Source organism: Tauraco erythrolophus, chromosome 1 (assembly GCF_009769465.1).
Source record: "Tauraco erythrolophus isolate bTauEry1 chromosome 1, bTauEry1.pri, whole genome shotgun sequence".
NCBI classification, from domain to species: domain Eukaryota; kingdom Metazoa; phylum Chordata; class Aves; order Musophagiformes; family Musophagidae; genus Tauraco; species Tauraco erythrolophus.
Genome location: NC_141465.1, coordinates 133246388 through 133262811, shown reverse-complemented (window position 1 = coordinate 133262811; position 16424 = coordinate 133246388). Strand labels below are relative to the sequence as shown.

At 51.1% G+C, this 16424-nt stretch overlaps 1 protein-coding gene across 1 annotated transcript in view; it reads right to left on the bottom strand.

Annotated features, from left to right (window-relative positions):
- GAB2 (GRB2 associated binding protein 2) overlaps positions 1-11477 on the bottom strand; it is a 94566-nt gene extending 83089 nt beyond the window's left edge. Inside the window, exon 1 of the mRNA XM_086616388.1 lies at positions 11406-11477. Coding sequence (XP_086472514.1) covers positions 11406-11477 — 72 coding nt within the window. The remainder of the gene's footprint in view (positions 1-11405) is intronic.
- Between the last annotated feature and the right edge of the window lie 4947 nt (positions 11478-16424).

Genomic DNA, 16424 nt, shown 5'->3' with positions numbered 1-16424 from the left:
CTGTCTGCACGGCTGCCGCTACGGATAATGTAAGACCGGTCTGGAGGTACCAGCGGGGCTCAGCCACCACCTCCGCTCTCCTCTCTCCTGCCACCCCGGCCCTGCGCCCTGACCCCCGAAACAATGAGCCCTTCTATTCCCCATCACCCCGCTGGAAACTCCGGTCTGACGTTATGTGCGGTGGACAGTGGGCGAGGGAAGCAGGGAAGGCGTGAGGGAGGGAGGGAGGGAGAACACAAGCCTCAAGTCATTGATTCTTCTTGGGTCAGAGCAAATGAGGTTTTCTTGGGAGCTTCCTATCTGGAGGGAGTTATTTAGGAAGAACACGGAGGCTCAGAATCAAAGGAGCTGTGTGCAGTGTTGGTGGCATGGAAGCAGAACAGCTGTTTTCTGCTGTCAATAAGCCAGAAGGGGCATTTATTGCGTTTGCCCCTTCCTGTGCTGGATGATTCTCAAGCACAGCACCCACGAGGAAGTGGGGTGAGAAGGAAGGAGGTCTGGAGATGCCAAGGTGGACTCTATAGGGGTGGTGAGCAGGACTTGATGATCCAAGGGCTGGAGCACCTCTGCTATGAAGACAGGCTGAGAGAGTTGGGGCTGTTCAGCCTGGAGAAGAGAAAGCTCCGGGGTGATCTTATTGCAGCTTTCCAGTACCTACAGGGGGCCTAAAGGAAAGTTGGAGAGGGACTTTTTACAAGGGCATGTAGTGATAGGACAAGAGGCAATGGATTTAAACTCAAAGAGGGGAGATTTAGATTGGATAGAAGGAAGAAATTTTTCCCTCTTGAGGGTGGTGAGGCACTGGAACAGGTTGCCCAGAGAAGTTGTGGCTGCCCCATCCCTGGAAGTGTTCAAGGCCAGGTTGGATGAGGCTTTGAGCAACGTGGTGTAGTGGAGGGTGTCCCTGCCCATAGCAGGGGGGTTGGAACTAGATGATCTTTGAGGTCCCTTCCAACCCAAACCATTCTATGGTTCTATGATTCTATGACTTTAGCAAGGGAGAGGCAACTACAGAGTACCGAGACCCTGAGCTGAATTACATAGCCCATCTTCCCTTTTCCATGGGGCACCGTTTCAAGCCAAGAGCATCCAGGGAGCAGTCAAAAATCACACATCGCCTCTACAAATAAACAACAAAAAATGCAGGAGATGCTTAAAAAAGCACGTGGATGAAGATCTGCAGAACAGATTGGTGGCAATGACTAATAACCCCATTTGGCACGATTACTGACAGAGATAAGAAAACGCAGACAAGCATAAGTATCACCCAGTTGAACAGCGGCACACTGTGCCAGACTTACAACGTACGCGTCACACAGCTCTTGGAAGCTGAAAATTTAGAAGACACCTGAAAGTCACCAGAAAAAGAAAACGAAGGTTTACTAATCAGTTTTGGAAATGAGAAATAATCCCCACTTGGGTATCACATTAAGTGGCCAAGGAGTTTGTTTAGCAAGTCAACTTGCGTCCTTTGGCAGCCACACAAAAGCCCACGGGGATGTTCAGAAGGTCAGTGAGGAACCTGAATGGGCGAGGCAGCAGCTGTAGTCATCTGCAAAACGTAACCGCTGAGAATCGACACAATTCCAAAGACCACAAATCTTTGACTCAAAACGTTATTTCCATCTCACCATATGGATGCGGGAGCTGGAACTCCACCAAAGAGATGTCTAAATGCCTTCCAAAGCAAACGCCTTTGGAAAATACCAGGTTTAAATGGAATAAGATGCATAACAAGTACCGAGATTTTAGTAGGAGAGCATCTTAAATCCAGGAGACATGATGGAAATATTTCAGACCTGTCCAAACGGCGCTGGGAAGCAAAAGAAATAATAAATAATAATAATAAAAACCTCAGAAGATATTTCTGTCAATAGATTACAGGGAAAAGAGAGAGTGAACACACAGGATTTAAAAATTCAGAGGCCATGTGAAAAAGGGTGCAGAGCAGGCAGAGATGGAAAAGCTTTGCAAGCAACGGAAAGCAATTCGAATGCTTGATACAGAAATGTCTAAGGGTTGTTCTCAACTGGTCCTGCCTCAAAGCCAGATTGAAGCTATAAATAAAAATGTCCCATTTCTGGCCCAAAAGTGAACCTCCCATCCTGAACAGACATCATTCTGGGGTGAGAATATTCACATTTGGACGGAGAAGTTCATTTCTAGGTATTAGTGTAACGCAGACAACCAGACTGATGCAAGATTTCCCAGATCCTGACTTTCTCCAGGAAAACTGCGCAAGAGCTCAGGAAAAAAAAAAAAAAAAGAAAAAAAAAGGAACCGATTACGAAAAGAGAAATCCAGAGACGAAATCATCCCCCTGGGTTGCTGGCATCAAATTATTCCAGCTTCATCGGCGACACAGGCACTGCTGGCTATCTTACGCAGCAAGAAACATGCTTCCAGCACTCATATTTTCCTCCTGTTCTTTAAAGGCACAGCTTGCAAGCTAAAGATGACTACGAGCTTTTTTTTTGGGGGGGGGCTGAGGCTGATTTTGATTTGTTTATTATTTTTAATTCATTTTTTTTTTACATTTGAACCCAGCACTCATTGAAATTGCCGTACGGTTGGATGCGACCGATGGCACACGTACGAGCGCGCCGTGCAGGTTTGCATGCTGACCTCGAGGAATTCCTCTTCGTACACGGTAAAACGAGGTCGTTGCAGGCATGCCCTAGGTGTAAGCGTGTTTGCCTGGAGGTGTGCACAGGGTCTGGGTCCTCTCTCGAGGTCTCGGCTCTGTTCGTTGCGATTCCACGTGCTGAATATTTGCTTTCTCTGTTGCTAATCACCATACGAAAGAAAAGAGATGCTCTGCACTGACGGCATCCGTGCAGCCTCCCGCGTTCCCTGCCAATTTGCTGCTGGTTTGTCACAGAGTCATAGAATGGTTAGGGTTGGAAGGGACCTTAAACATCATCTAGATCCAACCATGTTGCCATGGGCAGGTACACCTTCCACTAAATCAGTTGCTCAAAGCCTCATCCAACCTGGCCTTGAACACTGCCAGGATGAGGCATCCATAACATCTCTGGGCAACCTGTTCCACTGCCTCACCACCCTCGTTGTGAAAAATTTCTTCTTTATATCTAATGGAAATCTCCCCTCTCTCAGTCTAAAGCCATTGCCCCTTGTCCTATCACTACACGCCCCTGTCAAAAGCCCCTCTCCAGCTTTCTTGTAGCCCCTTTAGGTGCTGGAAGGCTGCTAGAAGATGACCCCAGAGCCTTCTCTTCTCCAGGCTGAACAGCCCCAACTCTCTCAGCCTGTCTTCATAGGAGAGCTTCTCCAGCCCTCGGATCATCTTTGTGGCCTTCTCTGGACTCGCTCCAAGAGCTCCATGTTCTTCTTGTGTTGGGGGCCCCAGAGCTGAACGCAGCACTGCAGGGGAAACTCACAAGAGTAGAGAGAGTTTAACCTGTGATAACCACAAAGCTGGTTTCACTTGGCAGCAAGGTGTTCAGGTGTGGATCCAAGTTCTGCAGATTTAGATTCAAAAAGCCTCAGGAGAAGCAAACCCACCCAATCCCTCCATGAGATTCAGACCTGGACCGCTTTGCACCAGCATTTCCAGGCCAGCAACTCTAAAGGCTTTTGCCTAAAAGCATCCAGCCATGGTGGGATATGAACACAGCGGTGTGCAAGGGTGTAAACAAGTCATTTCTAACACCGATGACTTCTCAGCTGGGATGAGAGACTAGAAAAGGCAAACAAAACCCCAACCCAGCCTTTCCCTGCCCTGCTCCTTTTCCTGTGTGCTGGGGAAGAACCAGAGATACGGCAGAGAGATCATCACTAGACTGTGAAGACACCAGATGAAACTTTGGAGGGCAGGTCTGCTCCTGACTTATTCATTCGCATGAGGAACACTGCTGTAGACGCTGCTCAGTGACCATAGCAGAGGTCCAGGATGCTCCAGGAGACATTCTGGATGCTCAGCAGCTTTGGGAGCCTCTCCGGAGCCATGTGCCCCACTGGTGGCATGAGCCAGGCTCTCAACAGCCCCAGCAGCAGGACCAGGCTTCCCGCTCACAGCTCCGGAGGAGGAAATCACAACAGCCTGTATTTATAAGACACCTCTTGGCCATACACTATGCCTAGGTGTGCCGCAATTCAAATTCCATAAAATTACCCAGCCAAAGGTCGGAGTGGGATAATAAGCACATGCATATTGTTCATCCTGGGCTTAACCTTTTCTCACCCAAATCCTTGGCAGGATGGGACTATCCCACCGAGAAGGGCTGAGAGGTGAAGCAGAGGCTGCGCCCAACGGCAGCAGCAGCAGTTCAGAAACCTCTTTCGGCTCTACTGCTGCTCTCCGCACACCGTGGAATAAACCAAAGTCTCTCTTCTTCAGTTCTCCCACCTCCCACCACAGGGATAAATACGTCTCATCACCGCTCTTAGGTGCTGTAAGATCCACCTAAGCATCACGACAAGGAAATGAGACTCTAAAGACTCGAAAGGAGTATGGGAAGGAAGGGCAGTTTATATTAAAAGCAGTCATTTCCAAATCTTTTGGATGAACTCATCTCAGAGAGCCCTCAGATGACCTTGGCACTCTCGCTGTATAAATCCCTGCTGGAAGTCCTATGTACGTCTGTGGACCAGTTGCAATTCCTTTCCGTGGCTTCACACATCCCCAGCAGCTCGTGAGCAGCTCGGAAACCCCTGGCTCGGGTAGAAGAGAGAAAACGAAGTCGAGTTCTCAGCTGTGGGAATGACCCTGACCACAAGCGCAGCCAAACCACTGACTTGCTCCGTGCCTCAGTTTCCCCATCTGACCAACCCTTCAGGGAAAACGTGGTCTCTCCAAACACCCGGCACATCGAGCCCCAATCCCAGTCACCTCGGCTGCTACTGTAATCCAAATAAATAATATTTGCTCGGCCTTTGAGTCACTACTATAAATTATGTGCTTCGGTCTGGTAAACACTATTACATCACCTCTTGCATCTGACACTTGCTCAAAGAAAAAGAGGGTTTCAGTATCACTCCTGCTCTCTTCCAAAGAGAAACGAAGCCAGCTTCCTGTTACACTTTCCTTAAGTATTGTTTATCTTTCTGAAGTTCAACCTGTGCTTTGCCACCATCAATCTTTTACATCTACCAGGGACTTTGCCAGGACCTTCAGCCAGCTCTGAAGTCATGACAGACAGCTGAAGATTCACTCGAGCTGCCTGAGAAAAGCCAAAGCACCGGGAAAATACACCAGTTTCAGTCTCCACACAACACGTGGGCTCCTTACCTTTACGGGTGCGTCCACCTCGGCCGATGTAATGCCTTGGGAAGACTTGTGGGTTAGCCCTGACCAAACCAGTTTGAGTTTCAGCAGCTGAAGAGCTGCTCTAGCAGAGCAGTTCCCCCTGTTGCTCGTGTTAGTAGGAAACAAAACAAGGACTGTCCACCTGCACGAGGAGCTGGGCTAAAGCAGCTACATTGCTTCCTAGTTTGGTGGCTCTGCGTTGCGCCATGCCAGAGAGGTAGCAGAAATCTTGGCTTGAAGGCACCTCAGGAGGTCTCCAGGCAACTTTGTGTCTGAGATGGGACTAGATTGGGTCAACTGGGATTTTCTCTAGCCAAGTCTTGCAAACTTCCCAAGACTGAGACCCTGCAGCCTCTGTGGGAACCTGTTCCTCTATACCACGACCCTCGTACTAGAGGAGCTTCGCCAAGACCCAACCCGAACCTCCAAAACTGGGTTGTGTTTGTTGCTCCTTATTTTATCATCTGCTACAACTGAGAAGAGTTTGACTCCATCGTCCCCATAACCACCCTTCAAGTAACTGCGAGTTATCAGACCAAGAGTATCCTGACGACAACATACAACCATCCGACCGCCCCTGGAAAATGTTACAGCGGGCAAAGGAACACAGGCCCACACCCAAACAAAACGACCCTGAGAGAAGGCTGCAGGGAAGAGGTTGAGTGTTTTGACTCATCAGCAATGATGCAGCAGAGAAACAAGTTACGGAGCGTGACCTTTGGGCAGCGTTGCACAAGAGAGGTGGTGCTGCAGGAGTGCGGGCGGGCACTGCCCTTGTAAGCAAAATGCAACCCCTGACCTGCAAAACCTTCTCAGGTGGAGCAAGTGTTCATCCCTCCTCTGAATCACAGGGCAGATGGCAACAGCTAAAACGTCTGATGGTCTTCTTGAATCCAGCCTGGAGATTACATGGGAGGAGCAGGGTGTAGCAGGCAGCTTGGCAGCTGGAACAAGACGCAAAGTCACGGAGTTCAGTGCTGTCAAAACTTTCTACAAAGAACATGGCTCCATTGGGCCAGAGGACTTCCCTGAGTCCCATCAGCAGATCCAGGTGACACGATTTGTACCCTAAAGCCTCTTTGCTGTCCCTCTCTGACTTCACTCTGAAAATCCATAAATTCACCTAAACCAGCTCTGGAAGGGACTTTCGGAGAATTTGTCATATTTATTCCACTGCCTCAAAACAGGACCAGCTCTCCTGAAGCACTTGCTGTTTGGCCAACCGGCCCATTGAAACTTCCACCGATGGAGACTCCGATCCCATCCCAAACCATCCGTTCCACTGCTCCACTCCTCTGGCAATCAGAGGTTAGGAAGTTTTTCCAACACTTGTTTCCCTGAACTGCAGCTTGAGCTCAGCACTTCTTGGCCTCTCCCCGCTGGCCACGGAGAACATTTTACTCCCTTCCCCTTCTCAGCTACCTTTGACACACTCAAGGACTGTTATTTCTCCCCTCAGCCCTCTCATCCCTAGACTAAACAACCTCATTTCTTTCAGTCTTTCCATGTTTTCTAGGTTTCTGCTCATTTTTTGGTGCTTTTTTCTGGAGTCTCTGCAACCGTTTCCTATATTTGGTAGAGGGGAGCATCCTGAGTCAGGCCTGGCACAGCTGAACATGAGAGTGACCCGTTAAAGCTCCTTAGAGAGGAGAGGGAATAAAAGGAGATCACTTTGTTCAATATCCTTCTTTTTTTTTTTTTTTTTTTTTTGTATTTTGTTGCAGAATTAAAGGGACATCCTTTCTTCTCCCTGCTATAAAATTTCATCCCGATTAGCACTGTGCCAAACTCCACCTGGTACCTCCACCATTTGAGCAGCCTGAGACTCCTCTGCCCTGGTGGTCTTCCCTCATTTAACGAGGACATCCTTGCTACGCATCTTCAAGTGGGATAGGAAGGATCTACTTCAGGGGCCAAAAGAAGCCCCTCCAGGGGATTGGAACTAGATGATCTTTGAGGTCCCTTCCAACCCAAACCATTCTATGATTCTGTGAATAGGGCTGTCATACCTCGCTTAACCTCTTCTGCTCACCCCACCGGAGAGGAGCGGGTCTGCTGATGATCTTGATTAAATTGCTTCCGCTCGACGTAAAAGCGACCTCTGATGCAAAAGCAGTAAAGGATTATAAACCCAGTGCGAGACAAGAAGCTTTTGCTTTAGTCAGAACTGTAGACATCTCATCCAGACAGAAAATACCCTGGCTTTATGGAACATAAATGAAGAGGCAAAGCACGCTGATTTAATGATAGGAAGCTAAGAGCTGCTCCGCGACGACAGCAGTTATTTTTCACGTTGCTTTTCTGCCAGAGAGCCCACCCCCGACGCCCATCGTGCCGAGCAGCGGAGAGACACAAAACACAACTCTAAACCCACGTCTAACTCGACAGACAACAGACAGGCACGTCCAGCGGGAGAGCACCAGGAGACAGTGAGTCAGTACAGACCGGCACAACACGCGCTGGTCTCGGCTCATCGGTCACACAACTCAAGCCAAGGGTTTTGTTTAGGGATTGGAGGTTTGGTTTTGTTTTTTTTTTTTCAATTTTTTTCACGGGTGTTTTAAGGAGGAGCCAGGAGGAGAATTAAAGGACAGTTCTGTGCTTTGTGGCTGCATACAAGGAAATCCCTCCATGCGTGAAAGTCAGAGGGGGAGAAGGTGGGGACGGACTTTTTAGCAGGGCTTGTTGCGCTAGGACAAGGGGTAATGGTTTCAAACTAAACGAAGGGAGATTTGGACTAGGTAGAAGGAAGAAACTTTTTATGATGAAGGTGGTGAAACGCTGGCACAGGTTACCCAGAGAGGTGGTAGATGCCCCATCCCTGGAAATGTTCAAGGTCAGGTTGGACGGAGGTCTGAGCCACCATATCTAGTTGAAGATGTCCCTGCTCATGGCAGGAGGGTTGGACTAGACGACCTTTAAAGGTCCCTTCCAACCCAAACTATTCTATGGTTCTATGAAGGTATAAAAGCGTTTGTCTGGAAAAAAAAAAATTGAGCGAGCGGACAATGGAGCTTGGCATCCCAAGCAAAACGGAGGTGGAAAGCGGTATTTTGGTTTCTCCATTACTTTTGACCTTCAATTGTTTGGTTATCTTTTATTATCAACACTACGGGAGGGAGCATCTATAGGGCTCATCTGAGATCACAGCCAAACTGCCCATGATCTACATGAACACCTGCCTCAGTTACAAGGCAAAAAAGAGCCACAACTCATCTCAACCATGAAGCAGTCATCGCTTGATCCCCCAATGGAAGAGAAACTCCCGTTCCCGATATTTTCCAGGGCATTGTACAAAGGCGTCCTACATAAAACATCCCACAATCTCACATAAACGCTTATTCTCTGAGGTGAAACCAAGCAGGTGCTGCTGCAAATGCAGATTAACGCTGCGTGGATCAGGCGTGGAGAAGAGTCCCCTTCCCCAACCACTCTGGATGGAAGTTAGAAGGAAAATTTAGCACCTTCCCCTCCTGCCAAGGATCTCCTTGAAAAGTAAAACCAAAACAAGACCAGGCTTATTGAAGCACAGCATTTCAAGGACAGCGTCAGCAACACACCCATGCGCAGACACGTACATTGGAAATGCACTTGTCAAAGGGAAAATAAATCCATCATCTTCCCTGTGTCCAGAGAGCTGGAGCAGGAACTTCAAACCCGATTAGCAGCATCCTGCAGCCTGAGATTCCTCCTCCGAGGTCTCAAAGGAGAACACAAACCGAAGGCACGAAGAAAGCGGCAAAGGCAGCGACTCAGCGCCTTCCCTTTGAGTCCGTACAAAAGCCGGCGCAACACCGCAGCCGCTGGAAACTCGCCTCTTGTGCATGAAATCCAAGCCCAACTGTGGGGGTTTGTTGCAGATCAAGGCAGGTTTTAGGGGAGCAAAGCCACCAGCCTCCGGCTCTACCACATCTACCTGTTCTGAACTGCTATCCAAGAGAACATCTTGATCCATCATCTTGATCCAACACACCGACGCCCTGAACGCGCGCCGCAGCTACAGGAATATTATGATGTTGATAATAAAGAGCGAAGGGACGGGGTGCCACCGAGCGAGACGCCGAGCTAAGGCCAACATTTTGAAATCCAGCCACCGACGCAGGAAGCCGGCGCAACCGGCGTAACTGGAAGGGAAGTCCCGCTGACCACAGCACCGGGACCCCTCCGGCACAGAGATCCCCCTCGAGTGACATCCGCCGAGCATCGCTTCCTGCCCCGCGGAGCCTGCGTGGGACTGCCGGGCACATCTCAGCACGGTCCTTTTGGGGAATGAGGGTGTTTGGAAAACATAGGTGGCTTGCAAAGCACTTTGGGATGTATCGGGATGAAAAGCACTCTTATGCCCATGGATAATTAGCGCGAACCGCCGGCGTGTCACACCCTCCCGTAGAGCATTTAGCAGATTTATTCAGCTCTTGCTGGAATGCCGGAGCACAAGCTGGATATTCAGAAGGCGATGTGAGCGCCCTTTCACGGGGCAGATGCTGGGAAGCTAATGATGTTTGGATGAGTTAAGGCCACCGGTGACTCAGGATCAGCAATTAGTTGATTTCTGAGGGAGGAAGGTGCTTTGCTCCATTAAGCTAAAAGCATCCTCCGCCGTTCGGCGCGCACAAAGTCACTCTGTCCGTCTCCCACCAAGCCTGCCTACACGCGTTAGGGGGTTGAGATTTCCCATGTAAACACCCGGTTCTACCTTTGTCTCCGTGCATTCAGTGGACAGGGAGAGGGAAGAACCGAATTCCCTCGCAGCTCCATCCCGCAGCCCCACACCGACCTCATCCTCCCTCGAAGGGGATCAGGCACACAAGGAAAGGATCACCAAGAGCGACCAGGCACGCAGCCTAATGCGAGGAGACGCAGCCTATGGGGCTGCACCCATTTTGGATAAGGCTAATAACACCGGATCACGCATCAGATACTCCTCCAGCCCTGCCCTAGCCTGTGACACGGGACTACAGACATCCCCCTCCCTCTCAAGGACAGGCAGCGACGCTTCCATCCATCAACAACAGGCACTGGGGAGACACCAGCTGCACTGGTCCTGCCTGCCGTTCCCAAAACGCACGCAGGCAAAAGCAACAGGACCAAAGGACAGTCTGGCTGGTGTGCGTGTCCCAAGGAAGGGAGAGCATCCAGCTCTCTCCGGAGGCTGCGTCCCAGCCAAGCGAAGCCTGGCAGAGGTTGGTCACTGGAGTCAGAGAGTGGGAGCCCGGCTCGATCCCGGGGAGCGATGTGCCGAGTCATAGGATGGCAACTCGACATAGCCGCGTCTCGGAGCTCTTAACGCTCGTGGCGCACGGCGAGGCCGTCGGGCAAAGAACAGTTATTTCTTTCAAGGAGTGGGGAATGTGACAGAGCTGGCATTTGGACCCTCTTTTTACAACTTCTTTGAAGTGTTTGATCTCAGCCGCTAATGGCACAAAAGGCTATCGGAGCGCTACTGGTGCTATCTTCAAAGAGTTTGAACGTTAAATGATTAATAGGAACCGCGGGCGGGGAGGGGGAAAGCGACCGTTATGGGGGTTTTGGGGGGAGGAGAGGGGGATCTGAGATGTGTTATTGCCTTGACTCTTTAGGACAAAGGTATTCCCAACCTGCCCGTAAAAAACAAGACTTCAAAGGAGGGGGTGTGACAGCCGCCAGTCCCAGGTGAGCCCGGCCACGGCGGGGGGCAGGAGAACTGCCCCCAAACCGGGTGCCCGGTCCAGCATCGGCCGTCGCCCCGCTGCTACCACAGCCCCGGGGCGGGGGACGAGCCGGGGGGCTCGGACGTGCTCCCATCCCTCTTTCCCGAGCAGCTGGGAGCTCCGACCAACCCCTCCCCGCCCGGGCAAGGGGCACCCACCGCCCCGCCGAGCCGAGCCGAGCCGAGCCGAGCCGAGCCGAGCCGGGCCGAGCCGAGCCGAGCCGAGCCGAGCCGAGCCGGGCCGAGCCCACCCGAGCCGGGCCGAGCCCACCCGAGCCGGGCCGAGCCGAGCCGAGCCGAGCCGAGCCGAGCCGAGCCGAGCCGAGCCGCCGCGGCGCCGGTGGCAGGTGCACCCGGGCGGGCGGCGGTTACCGGCGGAAGGGAGAACGGCGAACCGGGCGTTCCCGGCGCCGAGGTAGAGCTGAAATAGGGTTGGCAAAGACTTACGTATCTCCGTAACTTCTTCTCCGGCGGTGACTTTCGGAGCCAGCCCGAGCACACCACCTCCCCGCCGCTCATCGCGGCAGCCGGTCGCGCCGCCGGGCGCTGCCTCCCCGGCGCTCAGCGCCGGCAGCGCCGGCCCATGGAGGGCGGTGGGTGGACGAGTGGGTGGGTAGAGGGATGGATGGAGGGATGGATGGATCGGGGGTGGAGGGGGGGGCGACGAGCGCCTCCCCCCGCCGCCGCCGCCGCTCGGTTGCGAGCGGGGAAGCAGGAAACTGGCTCCTTCCCCGGCTCGCCACGGCTCCGCCCGGCCCGGCGCCCCGCCAGCCTGCTTTAAAGATACAACCCCCGCGGGAAAGAGGGGCTGCCCGGCCCCCGACGGCCTCCCCAGCGCCCGGGGAGGGGTTGCCTCTCATTCCTGGCTCCCCCCGCATCCATACAGTACCTATATAGAAACTTTATAGGTACCGCGGCAGGTGATGTCCTGCAGCACAGCCTTAATCAAAAGTCACCTCCCCCCAGAAAAAACCACCCCAAACCACCAACCCTCCACCGTAAGGTTTAATCCCACCAGCTCCCTGCCCCTGTCTTGATGGAAAAGGGCCTTCTCCCCCCAGAAAGGAGAGGGTGGCTGTCATCCTGCTGCGGTCAGGGGCTTGGGGGTGAGATGAAGGTGCCTTAGGAAAACAAAGAGGTCGAGTGAGAAATAGCCAAAAACCAGGAGACAGTGAAAACCCTCCTGGAAGGGGGGGGGGGGAAGAAAAAATAAAATTGAGGGGAATCGATAAAAGCTTCATATTTTATTATTGATTTTTAAATAATGGAGCAGTGCCCACTGAAAGGGGATTTGACTGTCACTGGAGTCTCATGCAGACAAGCCGGGTTTCATGTTACAGTGTATTATACCCTGGCTGAGATTAACTATCATCTTCCAGATCTAGAAACACTGTCCATTTAGAAGTCTGATCCTCTCCCCAGCTCAGGCAGCAATAAAACTTCCCTCCACAGCCTTGCGAGTAGGATTATGCCCTAAACCTCCTTTTACTGCATCCTTAAAAGCAAAATCCTGGGCATGGCACCTGTAAAAGCCGAGTCCTCCTAGCCCAGTACACTCTCACGCTGCCCATTTATTAGGAAAACACAACTCGAGGTTGTTTGCTGGGGATGGATTTCCAAGACCTGTCTCTACCCAGCAGCTCTGCCCCAAACCTGCTCGGGCACATTCAGTCATCCCTGCCTCGGTTTCCCTGCCTGTCCAACCTCCGTGGGCAGGGACGGTCCCTCCTTAGGTGTTTGTGCCGTAGCTGGTGCAATAACAAGTCGACGCTGGCTGGATGCTCCAGGAGTCAAACAACAATCGTTACAGAACGCTGCTCGTGCGGGGATCTTGCATCACTTCAGAGCAGCGACTACGGCTCGCGGTGCCTCTGCCAGGTAGGCACGACACCTCTTTCCAAGAGGGGCACAGCACAATTGAGCCATATGTTGTTTAGCATCTTTCTGACTCGTAAAGAAGGTGAATAACCCCTTAAAGAACAAGCATGTCACTCGTTAGGAATGTATTTTTTCAACAGCTTTGTTTTTCTGCCGGTGAAACGTAAAGGCTAAAAAAGATTTTTCTGTCTTTTCAGTGCCCAAAAGAAGGGCTTGGTCCTACTCAAGCGCTGGGCAAGCTCTGCATGGACACTGGCTACGGCCAGGTCAGCTCACCCACCTCTGTCCATGCGACGCGCGTGATGGAGCCGAGGGCAGGGGAGGACGGAGAGGCCGGTTCTGCGCTGGCACCAGTCGGCGTTGCCTTATTCAGTGCTCAGGAGCTGGATCGATTTACACCGCCTGAGAGCCGGAGTCTCGCCCACAAACCCTCCTGGGTTAGAGGCACTTTGCACATTCGCAGGGAAAACTGCGTCCTGGTGACCTGCGTTTGACAGATCTTCCCAAAAGCCAGAGCCATTTCAGGGAGGCGGGTGACCTACTGGGGATTTATAAAGACCCAATCGAGAGCAGACGATCGTGATTAATACGCGGGTATCGTGCAAAGCCATTCCACGGCGTATGTTAATGATTCACAGGTTAGGAATTCGCTCCTACTGACACCAATGCAAAGTGGTATCAGTTTGAAAACCAGTTGCAGAGAACCCTGTCCGCATTTTTATGTTAACAACTTTCACCACGCGGAGTTGAAACACTTCGTTTGGGCGATGGATGTTTAAAGAAATGCTCCATAATTATCATCGTGTGAATTGGAATGAATTATTCTACATATTCTGTGACAGCCTTTGGTTTAGTACCCTGCTTCCTTGCTGTGCCATCCTTTCTCTCCGCTCATCCCCTATTCTGGATCACATTTACTGACTTAGTTATAGAATCACAGAATGGTTTGAGTTGGAAGAGACCTCAAAGATCATCTAGTTCCAAACCCTCTGCCATGGGCAGGGACACCCTCCACTACACCAGGTTGCCCAAAGCCTCATCCAACCTGGCCTTGAACACTTCCAGGGATGGGGCATCTACAAGATATATTATATCACAAGATATATCTGAACGGTGTCCAAAACATGAAGTACCCCTGTGAATTCTTTTTTTCGTCTTTAGTGATGCTTGACACAAGTACCTCAGATTGCTGGGACTTTCGGATGAGAAATGGGTTGCATTTTCTGTATGCTTAAACATGCTGCCATCTCATATGTGAAACACAAGCTCTGCGCAGAAAAACGCTCGAAACAAAGATGCTCCATGTGAACGTGCCTCCCCAATTCCACCGTGGCTGTAGGCAGAGTGGGAACAGCGAGTTAATTCCAGCATCGGGATGCCAGATTACATATGATTCAACGCATGTAACGTTACAGCGCCTTATAACGCGTTTAGCCAGGAATACAACTATTATCCCCAAAGCCTCTAGGAGTTAAAGATGATGTATGTCACGAACGCGGCTCTGATTTGGCAGCACTTGCATGTTCGTAACGGCTTTACCAACTTCAAGCTGTTCCTCCAACCGGCGGCGGAGACTGAACTCAGACTGGCCCCAGCTGACTGCGTAAACCTCTGGAGTCTGAGCTAACAGCCAGCAGCCTTGGCGGAAAACTGTGAAAACCACATCCCTGCGTTGGAAAAACGCAACGAGGGAGTTCTGTGAAGCCATGGAGAATCTGTCTCTGCCAGCAGGAGCAACTGAAAGGGGACGAGCAGAATTAGCAGGAGTAGCAAGGGAGAAATTAAGAGATGCCATGTAAGAAATCATATTCCTTGCACAAGGGTAGGGTAGAAAGAAAAGAAAATGTTTTTTCCCAAGAAAAAGCCCTTGTGCTGTGTGTGCGTAACGTGCCAGGGTGCACGAAAAAGTTACGCTTTCTCTTGCAGGAAACTCTGGGGTTTTTAATCATAACCTTCAGCGTGCTTCCTTGCTCTTGGCTGAAACTGAAATCGATTAAAAAATCCGAACTTCTAAGAAAGAAACCACAATGCCCACCGCTCCTCCGGCCTGCTCCCAACGTATTTAAATGAGCTGTGCCATCTACTGGCAGCTGGGAAAGCTGCAGGCAGAGCAATTCCCCTCCTCGCCCCGGGTCGCTGGTGTAAGCAGTAGGGATGGATGGAGACACAGGGCATTTCCTGGGGATTAGGGACCAGCTGGCTGAAATGTTTTGGGTTACTTACCCCAGCCAGGCACTAATCCCTTGGAAATGCCCTGTACTGAAGTTAATATAAACCGAAACGTGCTGGAGGGGAGGGAAAAGGCTTTAAAAATCTGCTGCGCTGCTCGGTGCGACATGCCTGCTTTACAATTCCGAGCCAACGCTCAATCTCATGAGATCCAGCTCCACAACAATACGACCTGACTTTATCTTCACAAAACAGTTCCTGCAGCAGAGCTAGATGGAAGCAGCTTTTTTTTTTTTTTTCTTATTTCATCAAGAATTTTCAAGGTTAAAAAAAAAAAAAAAATCTCTTTCAAGAACGTGAGTCTTTTCAAGTTTTCCACCCTCCGTAAAAGAGCTCAGCAAGTCCCCCAGAACAACCGTGGTCGAAGGCGAACCACAAGACGGTCCTTCCCTTTGTGTGACAGGCAGCAGCTCCGGCAGCACTGGCTGCTTTCCATGAGCCGGGGGAACAGTAGCACAGGATGCTTTGATCGGATAACGAGACAGTTCCACGCATCTTCACTACGGTGTTCTGGCAAAGACGGGGGCATCGGAGCTCTGATGCCTTAATAGAGACTGAGAAAAGAGAGAAGGGAAGAGATGGGTTAGCAGTGCTCAAGGTGCACATGCTCCCTTGGACTTGATGGTCCGTTTGCTAGTGGTGGAGATGGGAAAACAACGGATTAAATCTGCTTTGTCCCCTTCTCTGTTGGAGATCTGGGGAAAAACCAGCGTGTCCCATCAAGAACGGATGCAGACCACCGGGCACCATGGGGAAAGGGCTGGACGGTGTCTGTGGATGCAGCCAGAGGACACTTCCACACCTTGCACTTGAAGATAATTAAGCGGGTTTTCCTACTCGGGAACCCCAGTCCAAGCTGAAGCCCAGTCCTGCTTCCCTCAGTAAACTGGATAGTTAGAAATAATTTTGCCTGGAGCTGAGCTGGGACAGAACGCTACTGAAATATGAATCAGTTTTGGGCCCAGACAGAGCTTTTTCATGCCTGGTCCTTCCTTCTAGGATGGATGAGCTCCTCATGCAAACTCTCCTGCCTGGATCCAGATACATTTCTGGCAGCTATATTTACCCTTTTTTTTTTTTCCCCTTCCACTTATGCTGTTTCCACCATGGAAGAGAAGGAAACTGGGACTTTTCCTATTTTTTTCCTCACCTTCTCAAAACAGAAAAACCATTGTAGCATTGCTCGGTGGAAAGAGCACCAGGCAGTGCTCCAGACACGGACGCTCTTCTGATTTAAGCATAAAGGCCACTTCATCCTTGTTTTTTTTCCCTGATGAGACCAGAAGCTCTGTATGGAAAGGACTCCCTCTACGGACACTGTTGGGCACAATGAGGCTTTGACCGCAGCTGGGCCCAGGG